General features: G+C 46.0%; 1 protein-coding gene across 3 annotated transcripts in view; it reads right to left on the bottom strand.

Moving 5' to 3' along the window:
- The window catches only part of SORBS1 (sorbin and SH3 domain containing 1), a 224,987-nt gene that overhangs the window by 111,740 nt on the left and 99,273 nt on the right, over positions 1–13,974 (bottom strand). For all 3 annotated transcript variants that reach the window (XM_080822787.1, XM_080822788.1, XM_080822789.1), the window contains 2 exons: positions 5,334–5,388; positions 285–353 (listed from right to left, as the gene is read on the bottom strand). In XM_080822787.1, coding sequence (XP_080678913.1) covers positions 285–353; positions 5,334–5,343 — 79 coding nt within the window. In that variant the 5' untranslated portion in view covers positions 5,344–5,388. The remainder of the gene's footprint in view (positions 1–284; positions 354–5,333; positions 5,389–13,974) is intronic.

Genomic DNA, 13,974 nt, shown 5'->3' with positions numbered 1-13,974 from the left:
CCGGGCGAAGTCCCAGCTCGGTGTACTTGACCTGTTGCCATCCACATCCTGTGAATGAGGGACAGGTTTTACCATGTGACCTCACAGTGGGAAAGAGTGGCCTCGGACCCATAAGAGGTAAGAACGTGCTCCCAGTCTCAAGGTCGGCATGGGAGACAGGTCTCCGGTTCACAGCCCAGTGCAGCCAGTGACTGCTCGTACTGGGAGCGGCCCAGGCCCCACACACTCTATGCCGCCTAGAACTGCTTCGTAATCGCCAGCTGGGCTTCCCCGCAAGCGCTTACCTTTGTCCTGCCCATTGCTGCCTGGCGCCAGCCCGTTGACCACAGCTTTAGAAGCACCAACGTCACATTCTGAAAGAGAGACAAAGAGCACAAGGCTTGTGATCATCTCTCCCCAACATTTATTGAGTCCTGTGTGTGTGTGTGTATGTGTGTGTGTGTGGCATGCTGGGGACAGGCTGCCTTTCTCAGGCTTGGAGAAGGCCCCCTTGGGCGCCACGGGAGAATTCTGAGAATGCTGTGTGGCCTGAACCAGGAGAGAACGCAAAAGCTGTTTGGGGATGGGAAGTATGTGGTAGGTGATGTAAATTCTCCTGCCTCCTCGCTATGGCTTCATTGCTGACATTTTAAAAAAATCTGCTTCGTTCCCTCAGAACGGCATCTCCTGAATGACAAAGGCTTACCTACTCCCTGGAAGGCCGGCTCAGTTGCATCCCCGAGCGTCCAAAGTGAGAGCTGTCAGAGGACGGAGACCTCAGGCTCTCTGACGCCCTCCTTCACCCCACCCACACTCCCCCAACATCAGAGGCATGCTATCTGTCCCCTGGAATGTCTCTGGACACTGCTCCTCGTCCCTCCACCCACACTGCCTCCATTGAGGCTCTTCGGTTACTGTCCTAGAGATGACCTGGCTTCCCCCACTGTGCCCCCTGTCTCCGTTCTGTCCATTCTCCACCCCCAGTCAGTCGGCCTCCAGATAGCACTTTCTAGCTCCTGAACCAACCATGGTCCCCCCTGAGTTACAAAGCCCCTGGGTGCAGGACTGACCACAATGAAACAGAACAACGCAATAGGATCTTCTAGAACAACTCTAAGTAGATGGTATTTTACCTCTGTTTTGAGAATAAAAATATTGGGGTTTAGCTCGGAATTCAATCACGCATATCATTTCTATGAGGAAAAATGTATTCCGAGTTCTCCAAAATGTACAAATGATTGTTTGGAATACAATTTTTTAGTAAGTTGGATAACTTATATCTTGGCAACCCTGGCTATATTTAAATTAACTGATCTTCCTGATAATTAAAAACAAGCAAACAAACAAGCCCCCCGGGGCCAGCAGCTACCTCAAGGACAAAGTCTGGGCAATTTATACTGGATTCTGGGCTCTCCTAACCATTGGTCCTACAGCCTTTTCCTGCTGCATTTCCCTCCTCCCGGGCCTGCCAAACCCACCTCCTCACAACCCCGGAGCTTGTCAGATACTTCCAGACCTTTAGGCTTGGTTCCTGCAAGACCCACACCTGGAATGCCTCTTCCCCTTTCCTTACATTGGGGGAAATACTGCACCTCTTTGCGCCTTGCTTCCCGGGAATGTCACCTTCTCTAGGTCAGCGGAGACCTTCCTGAGTCTGCTCAGCTGACAGGACTGAGAGCAGCCTCGCCCCTCCTATGTGGCTTGGAGTAACCCCACCCCCATCCCCACCCCCAGCAGCCAAGAGCCAACCAAGCCACAAATACAATCACAACACCTATGGTTTCTTAAACATCTATTTGCCTGGATCTGAGGATCCATGCTAACATTCCGTAAGTAGCATCTCATTTTGATCCTTCAGACCCAGTCCCCTGGAGCTGTGAGACCGGAAATCCTATTTCACAGATAAGAAATTTGAAGCACAGAGAGGAAGCCAGGCCTGCCTAAGATCACTATGCTGGGGTCTGAATTCTGGTCTGCTCCATCTCCCAGGGCATCCTCTCGCCTCCAACACGAAGAAGGATTTTCTTATTTTTAAAATAAAAAATTGCGGAACGCCTGGGTGGCTCAGTCGTTGAGCGTCTGCCTTCGGCTTGGGTCATGATCCCAGGGTCCGGGATGGAGCCCCACGTTGGGTTCCCTGCTCGGTGGGAAGCCTCTTTCTCCCTCTCCCACTCCCCCTGCTTCTGTTCCCTCTCTTGCTGTGTCTCTCTCTGTCAAAAAAAATTAATAAAAAAAACCTTTATAAATAAATAAATAAATAAATAAATAAAATTTAAAAATGGCTCCTGTATAGTCTATAAATACAAACTAAATACCTTCTTTATGAAAGACCTTGTATACGATCTCCTAAAATGCTGGGTCTGAAGCCCCGTCCCAAATCCCAGGAGCTCCTCTGGCTGAGACTAGGTCACCCACCTAGGCTCTCCTGTCAGCCTCCCTGACATGGCCCACATTGCCGGGCCCGCCCGGATACTCCTGGATCCAGACACGAGCAGGGCCACCACCCCTCCCCACCAGCAGCCTGGACCTCCCGACACTGGCCCCATAGGTTCTGTCCTGCTCGCTGCCCCATCCACCTCCAGATGAAGCCTAATTCTCCCAGATGCCAATATCTCCCTCGCACCTACATTCTTGGGATGGATGGAAGGAGGGTGTTGGCCAGAAATCCAAGTAAAAGAAATATCACAGGTTCCGTCACCCCATCTGCTCTGTCACTCTGTCTTCTCCCTGCACCTGTCGGAGTTCTTCTTCACTATCTCCTCTCTGGGACCGCAGGCCTTGCTTCGCCCCCCCACCCCCCTACGCTAGCACTGGGGCAGCCTCTCACCTGCTACCAGGCCCAGCCCCATGCATTTCCTTTCCTCCGATTCTGATCTCTTTGGCCCAGTGTGCTGGTGCCCACAGCCTGGCTTTGCCTCAGCTCCACCACACACCGGCTGGTTATGCCAGGCAAATCCTCCACCTCTCTGGGCCTCAGATGCCCCATCTACAGAATAGGACTGTATTCACTACATCAGATTCACAGATGTAGTGAAAAGGGGCACATGCACCCCAATGTTGATAGCAGCAATGTCCACAATAGCCAAACTGTGGAAGGAGCCAAGATGCCCTTCAACAGATGAATGGAAGAAGATTGGTCCATAATAATAATAATGGAATATTACTCAGCCATCGGAAAGGATGAATACCCACCATTTGCATCAACATGGATGGGACTGGAGGAGATTATGCTGAGGGAAATAAGTCACACAGAGAAAGACACATGGTTTCACTTATTTGTGGAACATAAGGAATAGCATGGAGGACATTAGGAGAAGGACGGGGAAAATAAAGAGCGGGGGAATCAGAGGGGGAAATGAACCATTAAGAGATTATGGACGGAGGGTTTTAGAAGGGAAGGGGGTGAGAGGGATGGGTGAGCCCAGTGATGGGTATTAAGAAGCACAGAACACATGGAGCACTGGGTGTTATACACAAACAATGAATCATGGAACACTACATAAAAACTAGTGATGTACTGTATGGTGACTAGCACAATTAAAAAAATTACAAAAAAAAAATTTAAAAAATTACATAAATAAATAAATAAAGCATCATTTTTATACTTCTCTTTCCACCAAAGGTTAACACTAATGTTTTCTACATAGCTTTCTTCCTAATGATCACTTTTAATAGTAGCACAATATTCCACCAAGTAAATACACATAATGAACTACTCATTCCCCACTTTCATGTAGGTGATGTTTTTGTTTCCTCTGAATTAAGACAGGAATTCCCAAGAGCGGGATTATCAGGTCAGAGGGTCTGGATTTTTTGGACTCTTTCTATAAAATGCCCTCCTAGCACCACGTCTGAGTGTGAACCCGGGAGAAGTCCCGCAGGCCTGACCACACCCTCCCCTCCTGCCACGCCCTCCCTTCTTCCTCCTGCACTTAAGCATGCCAGGAGCCACAACGTCTGCTTAGGCTCATCCCAGTAGAAGACCCAGAAATTTTAGCTGCAGAGCAGAGGTTTTAAATTTAAAAAAAAGAAAGAAAGAAAAAAAAAAGGCACTTCCCAGCCTGTTTTAAATGACCACAAAACCAAAAAGCCAAGCAAACAAAAAGAAAAAATGAATTACAAAGCAGGAGCTCCTGGCAGTACCCTAATCCACTTGGAGGGGGAAAAAAGGTGTATTTCTTCTTCACGTGCAGCGAAAGGGCTCAGAACAAGCCAAGTCCCCCTCCTTGCAAGGAGGAGATGTGAGCTGATAACCTAGGACGGAAAACTGGCTGCACGTTGGGCATCGTACATGGGAGGTACATTGTCACTTATTCCTCAAGGAGTCCCAGTGAGCCGGTGTTTTCATGCTGTTTCACAGAGGAAGAGCCCCTCCAGGCCGGAGGCCACACAGCTGGTCTGGGAGGAAGCCAACTTGAGGCCCTGTGCTGTTCCACCTGGAGCCCGCCTCGGTCCTAAGCACGTACCGTCCCGCACAACTTAGGATTTGGCTAAGAGGACACTGTATGTTGTACATGGAAAGGGTTGTTTTTAATCTGCAGAGATCTCTAATGACACTCCAAACATAATACAGAATTAGGAGACCCCTGAATGAGCTGCTACTTGGTCACCTGCCCCATACCCCACAGCCTGCGGGCCTCAGGAGGCTCCAGGGCACACACAGAGCCAAGGTGGGCCTTAATCTCCAGATGGAAACTTCTCTGCCTTGAATTCTGGTCTGGACAGCTGACAGCTCTTGGCTGCATAATGAGTAGGGACCTATTCACTTCTCTGACCTCGTTAGCCCGCGCTTTCTACCCCAGCTCTAAACCAAAAATACGCAAAACTGGTCATTTCTTTACATCTTGATTTTTTACTACCAAAGGCATAGCAAGAATGTGAACAACGGCTCCTCCAGCCTCGATGGAGGGAGTGTTAGATTAGCTCACACCCTGGGGCAATTACGGTCAATTTGTTTCCTTCTGCAGCCGTCACCAGGATTAAACAATGTCACTGAGGTGTACACATATGTCAACATTTATCACCCAGGATACTGAAAATATGTGCAGTTCAAGGTATGTCATTTCTATCTCAATAAAGTTGTTTAAAAAGAGAAAAAGGGAGATATTATAGAGATTAGGATATGGTGCATGTTAAGCCTAGTGCTTAACACATAGTAGGCACTCATTAAATCATTCATAATGAAGGCGATAGTAGCAATGACAACTTATGACAGGGCTTTGGTGCTTGCCCAGATCTCAAAAAATAAAAAATGAAATGCAATTGGGGCCTTAAGAAAAAGTGGGAAATCTGGGTACTCTACCCAGTCTTGTAGATTGGTCCAAAAGAGAAAGACAGGGTTTTAAATGGCTTACCAGAGCTCATGGTGGTAACAGGACAAGTCTTCTGCTACTGGGGCTCCGAAATGCTCTGCAGGAAAACAGACAACACAACACAACTGATGAATGGCAGCTTCACAGGAAGTCCCCATTGTGTACATGAAAAATGCAGACACCACATGTAACCAGGAGTCACCTGGCCAGGCTCCTAGTTCTTGGTTGGCTGCCTACAAACATGACCCTGACCTTAGGCACAGCACTCAACCTCCTTGGCTTCAGTTTGACACCTGTACTTGGTTTAGATACTAAGCAAGATCTCTTCCACTTCTAAGATTCTATTAAAAACCTTAAGTTCCATGAGTCTGCATAGGTCAAGGAGAGGGTAAAGGCAAGAGAGAACCAAATTGTAGGAGAAAGAGGTAAAAATCACAACACAAAATGATTATCAGAGGATAATAAGTTTATATACATAGAATTATGCAAATGGAAATGTTCTAGATGCTTTAAATACATTCATTTGATCCTCCCAATGGCCCTACAGAGTAAAGCACTAACAGTGTATTAGTGTACATGGATAAGCAGACCAAGGTACAGAGGCAGGCACAGCTTGGTACAGGGACCCAGACAGACAGATTCGAAGGCCCAGGCCATCAGGTTCTGCATCCTACTGGCTTGAGGGGGTGAGGGGGGAAGGCACTCTCCTGATTCACAAAGACCACCCCCTCATTTAGTATGGTCTCATCCCAAGTCTGCAGTAACCATGATCTGCTTTCTATCACCAGAGTCTAACCCTGCCCCTAGTATGTTACCCCTGGCAGCACGGTGTATGTATGTTCTCGTACCTGACTTCTCTCGTTTAGCACACCACCATCTAGCAATTGGCCGTTGTGTGGGGTCTACTTCTGGACTTTATTCTGTTCCATGGGTTCTAACTTGAGCCCATTTAACTCACTGTCTTGATTATTCCAGTTTTAGACTAAGTCTTGAAATTAGGTAGTGTGAGTCTCCCAACTTAGTTCTTATTCAAAAATCATTTTTGGCTCTTCTAGATCCTTTGCATTCTCACAAAGTTGAGAACCCTACCCACTTCTACCAAAAACAAAACAAAAAGCATGCTGGACTTCTGACTGGGATCGTTTTGAATCTATACATCAATCTGGAGGGAAATTAACATTTTACCAATATTGGATTTTCTGATTCCAGAGAGTAGACCCTCTGTCCCCTTATGCAGGTCTTTCATTTCTCTCCACAATATTCTGTAGTTTCCAAAACACTGGTCCTGCACATATTTTGAATAGAAAGGCCTAAGTGAACATCCTGGAAAGACAATCTGAAAAACAAGACCTCAGGATATGCAGAACCTTGCTATTTAAAGTGTGGTCCAGAGACCAGCCACACTGGCATCATCTGATTTTAGTATATGTGCTGCCGAAGCGAGCACAACACTGGCATCATCTGGGTGCTTACTAAGAGTGCAGAAACTCAGATTCAACCCTACAGGGACTGACTCTGAATCTGCATTTTAACAAGATCTCCAGCTGGTTTCTCTGCACTCAAAAATGTGAGAAATAAATAAATAAAATAAAATAAAATGTGAGAAGCAATGAGGGAGAGGAAATCAACTCCCTAGTTCATGAACTCTGCAATAAGAAGGCCCAGGTATGGTCTGAGGGTCTGCACAAGGAGACACGCGTTAGTTTCCTTTTTAACACACTGAAGCCAGGCACTGGCTTCCTCCATGGGTGGCTGCCTTGCTCACTGTCCTTGGAACAGAGTAGAATGCTAGGGGCAAGAAGGAAATCATTCCAGGTCCTCCGCTGCCCAAATCAGCAGTAGCTTGTCTCTGTCAAATACACCTGAGACAGGGCGCCTGGGTGGCTCAGTGGGTTAAGCCTCTGCCTTCAACTCAGGTCATGATCTCAGAGTCCTGGGATTGAGCCCCACATCAGGCTCTCTCCTCGGCGTGGAGCCTGCTTTCCCCTCTCTCTCTGCCTGCCTCTCCGCCTACTTGTGATCTCTTAAAAAAAAAAAAAATACACCTGAGACTACCCATGACCTTCAACAGCCCCTGATCCATGGAAACATTTGTTCTTTCATTGAAGGAACACAACCTGCTGTGTTCGTATGCCCTCGTGGCTTCCAATCCTGGTTTTAGGGCACCCCAGTTTGGCTCCAGGACCAAAAGGGCTGTTATGATAGCATCCAAACATTCTTATTTTTTAAAATAATTTTAAGTTTCATTAAGGTTTTCTTCAACTTTTAAAGTGATTAAAAAAGGGCTTTTGATTCAAACATGAAGCTATCTTAATAAAATGTGAATTTTCTTTCTTTACAGTCTTTCTAACCTCTATCTGCAGAATAAGCATTTACATATAGTTGCAATCGTAAATGTCTGGCCAGTTTTGTGTTTTACTTTTTAAATTAAAGATTTCACGCACATCTTTCTGGATTTTTACCCAGTCATCATATCCATTATTCTAATGGCTATATAATATTTTATTGCATTAACCCTCCATAATTCATTTACAACTTCCCTCTAGACAGTTCCGTTTAATTCATCTTCATTTTAAAAATAAGTACATAGCCCAAACGCATTCTTAGGCTAAGAAAGAGATGAATGGAAATGTCCTACGAACCAAACAAAAAAGATGCCTCAACTCACACATGATGAATATCACCATCATACTTGGGTAGCCCTTTGCACATGTAGTATTTTTCAATGTAGACACTAGTAATTTCTAAGTGTCAGCCCCACTCTTGCTTGCAAACAGATCTAATGTACATCCGGTCAGGGAGAGTACCTCACATACCACCACTTGGCCACAAGTGCCCAGCAACCACAGTAGAAGTCAGCTGCAGCACTCTCTGGGAGGCCCCCCCATGCCAGGTGTTAACCAGTTAGTGGCTGGACCATAAGAGGAAGGAGGATGCACCCAGAGTGCTAGGACACTATTTTAATAAAGGACTAGCATGACAATAACGGGTGACACCCATCCCACGCAGGTGAGCGCCGCTCTGGACACAGACTTTCTGGGTCATGGGTTCTGTGGCATGCTCTCATTTGGTGACTGAATCAGCAGCGGGTAACACAAAGGAGGAGGGGACGATTTAGAATAAAATAAGATCTCCAGCAAGAGTGGAGGTGGTGGCTGTGCCAAGGAGTGAGCCTGGTGTCCAGTCCTCACCAGTGGAGGCTACAGCCTATCCCAACTATCGCGGGACCCGATTTCAGCTCTCATTCCACCCAAATCAGGCTCCTTGATTTCCTGCCTCTGTTCGGAGGGCAATCCTCCAACCTCCCGCAAATTCGGAACTACCCAAGCTTTTACCAATAAACCCCATTTCCATCTGAGTTCACAAGAGGCAGTTTCCAGTCATTTGAAACCCAAGAATCTTGACCGGCACCAGATGAGGGGAGGAAGGAGTCCCAGAGGTTTCATTCCAAGAGGAGAATCATTCCTCTCTCCTGAAGTGAGGCCATCCAGATCTGAATCTCAAGGGGGCTCAGCAAAGGGTTTTCTCTCTACAACCTCAAGAGCTCAGAGTCAGGGCGGCGAGGCTGGGACTGGGAGGCTACACAAAGAGAGTCTGACCAGCATGCTGTAAGCCTTGAAAGTCATCATCTAGTCCCTGCGGTTTATTCAGAGATAATGCAAGCTATTAAAATCACATGTAGAATGTGAGAGTTTATTTTACATAAAACCCCCTGACACTTAATATTTACTTAAAAACTAAGCTGTAAAGGGTTTGATTTGGTTGAGAACATGATGCCATGTCTTTGGAATTTCTCCCACAAGTCGCCTCCAAAGGAGGCAGGCACCTTTGGGTAAAAGCCAAAAAGATAAACAGCGCCATCTAGTGGCAGAACCATACAGCTCCAACCGCTATCCCCCAGTAAATCACAGGAACCTCCTCAGAGTCACAGCTTGGGTGGGCCAGCGAGGGTCAAACCTGGGCAGTCAGGACCTACCGTACTTGGGTAAAGGGCCACAGCATCAACACAGACATTCCGCCAGGAGAACAAAATGTAAAGTAGCCAGACTTGTTAAGAATGCATCTGGGTAATTAATGGTTCTGTGTGGTCCCTCCCTAATTCCACGACCCTATAATTCTGAGATAAGTCTTGATGACACAGAGTGAATAATTACTAAAAAGCAAAAGTTATACTCGTGCTTGCAGCTCAAATCGGATCCAATAACTAAATATGGGTTGTTTACTGGGGAAGGAAAGAAGGTCCTTCCTTATATGGATAGTTCAGGGATGTAGGACAAGGGAAGAATTAAGTTTGTCTGTAAAAATGAACTCAAGGTCCAGCAAAGATTCTTGGAAAAGAAGGAGACTCAGACTGACCTCTCACAAAAGGTGCTCCAGCTTCTCCTATGCCCTATGGTGTTTGGCTTCCATTGTTTCTCCCCACATATATACTAAGGATGTGTACACACACACACAGACACACACTTTTAAATTTCCATAGGAGAGACACTGTGTCATCCTCAGGACCAAGCACTCAGTGGGTGCTCGGTCATGAACACTGTCCTTGTCTCTATTTAGCCTTCAGAACCTAATTTTGGAGTCTTCACTTCAAGACAACCAGGACCCTCCTTAAATCCAACATAGCTGTCTTAAAAACAAGCGAGGTTCTCATTCCAACCAAACCCTGGTTATACTCTGGCTTTGAAATCCAGTCTGGGACTTGATTTGATATATTTGCAGCTACTTCCTTCCAATGGCTTGAAAAGAATAGTGAAAGCTCACAAAGGCCCAGAATAAATGCTTGGCCTTATTGCTTTTTATACTTTGCTGACCCACAGGGCAGAGTCAAATTTCTCCAATTTTTCAACAGCTTATCCTCTTCTCAATCTCTATTAATGGTCATTTCTCTCCAAATGCACTCTCCACCTTGTTGAAGAGGGTGCAGAAGGTTCTCCACAAAGCCAGAAAGGGTACACACTGAGCTGCTGGCACTGCCCTTTCAAGGAAGGAAGACAGGATCAACTTAACCCTGACATTAACTTAGGTATGGAATCCCATGACATAGCGGGGGGGGGGGGGGGGTGTCAAAACACAACAAGCACAAGGTTTTTGTGAAAAGACCGATGCTTCTGGAGAGGGAGCCAGAGGAAAACACATTGGAAAGGCCATCCCCCACATCCTCTCATTGCCTCCTGGAGTCTCTCCAACTGGTTTCCGCTCTAACCAATTATCTGAAATGGCCTTCAGAAAGATTTCCAGCGCAGACACAGCCAAGCCCAACACTGGCTTCTGCACTGGTCAGGGCCTCACTGACCTTTTCCACTGAATTTAAAACACTTAACTCCTTCTTCCTCCCACACACACTTTTCAGTCCTGGTTTCTAAGTGTCACTGTGGGTTGGTTCACATCAGGCCAGGACGATCTTCTTTGTGGATCAAGGCTCCCATAGTTCTTCTAGGAGTTTAAAGACCTCAAGGATCCCACACTGGGTCCTCATTCCTTTCTATCTTCAAGCTCACTTCCTTGGGGATTTTATCAGGAACACAAGAGCCAGAAGGATCCATGTAGGTTACCTAGCCCATTTCCTTGGCTTTCTGCCTGTTTTGGAAGGATGTTCCATGAGCCCCCTCATGCCACAGAGCTGGCAACCCACCCACCCATTCTCCACTTTCCACTTCAACCAGGACAGCTGTGCTTTTGTTGATTTCATTCATTTATATTTCCTGAGTTTTCCTTTGATGATTGGGTTCTGCGGCTACCAAGAAAAAAAAAAAGGCTCATAAACCAGCAATCCAATCCACACCCTTACTGAGGTGCAAAAACTTAGATTCAGAAAAAGTTTCCCTTTGTCTTGCTTTTTACTCCTTCTGCTAAGGCCCCTTTCCCTCTTCTTCCTCCTCAGGTCACCTGCAGCTTTTGGCATCTTGGCGAAGGATACAGAATCAGTCCTCCACAGCCAACGCACAGACTGGCCAGTGCCATTTCCCCTTTTAGGACCTTCCAATATCATCCTATTACTCAGTGAACACCAAGTCCCAATAAACAGCGACAAGAGATGGTTGAGTCTGCTACTCATCTCGCCCCCACCTTGCCTTCCAGTCTGTCTCTGCCCCTCCAGTCAGGCCTCGTGCACTGAGTCCAGCAGTCAGTAAGCACCCTCTGGCCAGGCCCGGTCTTGTTCATCTCTGCGTCCCAATGTCTGGGATGGTGCCTGGCAAGTGCCAATTAATGGTGGAGTGAATCACTGACCCTCGCACACACCAGTCAGTGTGCTCTGCCTTCTCCTCCCCCATTTGTCACTCCCCTCACCCCACACCTGACAAGCTGTTTGGTCTAGTCAATTCTTTCTTATTCAGGAGTCATGAGCCTCAGCCGCCTCTGGGCCCCCAACCTCACACTCACACTATATCCTACTACCTCACTCCTAGACCATGACCATGGCCGGAGAGGCCTCAGAACCCCCCAGATAGCCATGGAGGGCCACACTGTGACTTGAGCTCTGGAAGACATCCTAGGGGTCCCAATTCCATGGGGAAAACAATCCACAGAGCCTATGTGATCTCAGAAGGGCTGGCTGGGAAGTACAGGGCAAAAGGAAAAAAAGGCACCAAACTCCTAGGAAAGAATCATGGTAACTAAGATACAGGCCTGGTGACACCATTCCAACAGTATTTCTCTCGCTGCTGCTCTGCGCCCAGGACAGCGCTTCACCCAGAGGAGACCAGCGTGAATCACACAGCTGCGGTCTTTGAGGCCACCACAGAGCTGTAGGGTGACAGACATGTCCCACTGAAATACAATACGATGGGTAGCCCTTCTGTGAGCAATCCGAGCTATGTGCTACAGGACCACGGGAAGAAAAGGAGTAAGTTCTGCATGGGACAGAGAATCAAGAAATGAACGCTAACATTTTCAAATGTTCAGTGACCTACTTCTCAGCTTACTTCGCAATATCTCACTTTGGGAAACACTGATCTAAAAACTGAGGTCCGGATTCCTGACTACAGCAGCAGGCCACGTAAGGTAAGATAAGGTCCCAGTGAGCCTTTCACGTTGCTCCCTCCATGTACTCAGCGAGTCCTAAACCTCACGGTACCAGACCATCATTCCTGCTGCACCCTGAACAAGAGGTCCCCATTCCCAGTCCTTCATCTCACAGTTTCTTCACACTAATAACCTTTCCCTCACCTCCCCAACCGTTAACGCCAACCCTAGTTGCCAGATGCACTGGTCCAGCAAAAATTATGGGTTTTTATTTGGGTTTAGTTTTGTTTCTAATTCCCACTACAGGTCATGCGGATAAGGAACTCATTTTAATAAGACCAATTTCCAAACACAGAATTCAGAAATCTGATGTCCAAGCTCCCATTAAAGTCATCACACTGTCATCCCAGACCCTTGCCAGAGACAGATCAGACCCAGAGCTGGACAGCTAATTACCAATACACCTGCAATTGTGTTTTACCTTTTATACTTAAATGAAGCTTTTAAGTAAACATACAAAGTTGACTCTGCCAATTGCCAATAAGTAAAATACAGCCCCCAAATAGTTTCAAGTCTTATAAATGCAATATTATTTGAGCTTCAGATAAGAGAATTTGGATGATAACTTGTAATCATACGTTACATTATCTATGTATTAAAATGCATGGTTTGTAGCATACATAATAGAGAGGGTTAATATCCTGATCTTACAGTATGCTCATACTTACTGCCACGAAAAAAATTAAGAAGGCATGAAGAAATAATTCCCTGAAGAAAACTGCAAACAAACTAACCCATGAGAAAATGTTCACTTAGCCTGATTTTAAAAAAAAGAAAAAAGAAAAAAAGATGCAAATAATGACTATTTTTTCCACTTCTTAATTAGTCCACAAATTTAAAAACACTAACGCTCGGTGTGGACAAAAGCAAAGGCATTGACATTTTCCTACCTGGCCAGTGACACAACCGTCATCACTGTTTTGAGCATAACACATCAAGAGCTATACACCTCAATCTCTTTGTGCTTTGGGGAATCTAGCCCAAAGAAAGAACTCCAAATGACAACAAAGCTACACAGAGATGTTTCTCATGGCTTTATTAATAATAGTGAAAACCTGAATACTCTCTGGTGTTCACGGACAGGGGACCAATTACATGGCCACACACATCCGAGTGGACTATTGAACAATTACAAAAATAACAGCCACGTAGACCACACAACATGGGAAGACACTTCTTATAAGGGTAAGTGAGGACAGCAGGGTGTAGGTCTGTGCGACATTTGTGCTTATAGTTATGTAAACAATAGAACGGAGCCAGGGGCGCCTGGGTCGCGCAGTCAGTTAAGCGTCCGACTCTCGGTTCCGGCTCAGATCATGATCTCAGGGCTGTGAGATCAAGCCCCATGTCAGTCTCCAAGCTCAGCACAAAGCTTCTGCTTAGAGTTTCTCTCTCTCTTTCCCTCTGCCCCCACTCCCACGCTTGCTCGCACTCTCTCTAAAATAAAGAAATCTAAAAAATTAAAAATAAAATAAAATAAATAAATCTTTAAAACAAACAAAAAGACATATCCATATATTTGAAAGGAAACATGCCCAAATTCTAGTAATAATTTGGTAGCATGGAATTATAGGCAACTTCTAAATTTCATTTCTATTTTCCAGATTATTTATGTTTCTTTTTATTTTGTAACCTTTTTAAAAAAGATTTTAAAATTTAA

Source organism: Martes martes, assembly GCF_963455335.1.
Source record: "Martes martes genome assembly, chromosome: 14".
NCBI classification, from domain to species: domain Eukaryota; kingdom Metazoa; phylum Chordata; class Mammalia; order Carnivora; family Mustelidae; genus Martes; species Martes martes.
This window is presented reverse-complemented; position numbering and strand designations above follow the sequence as displayed.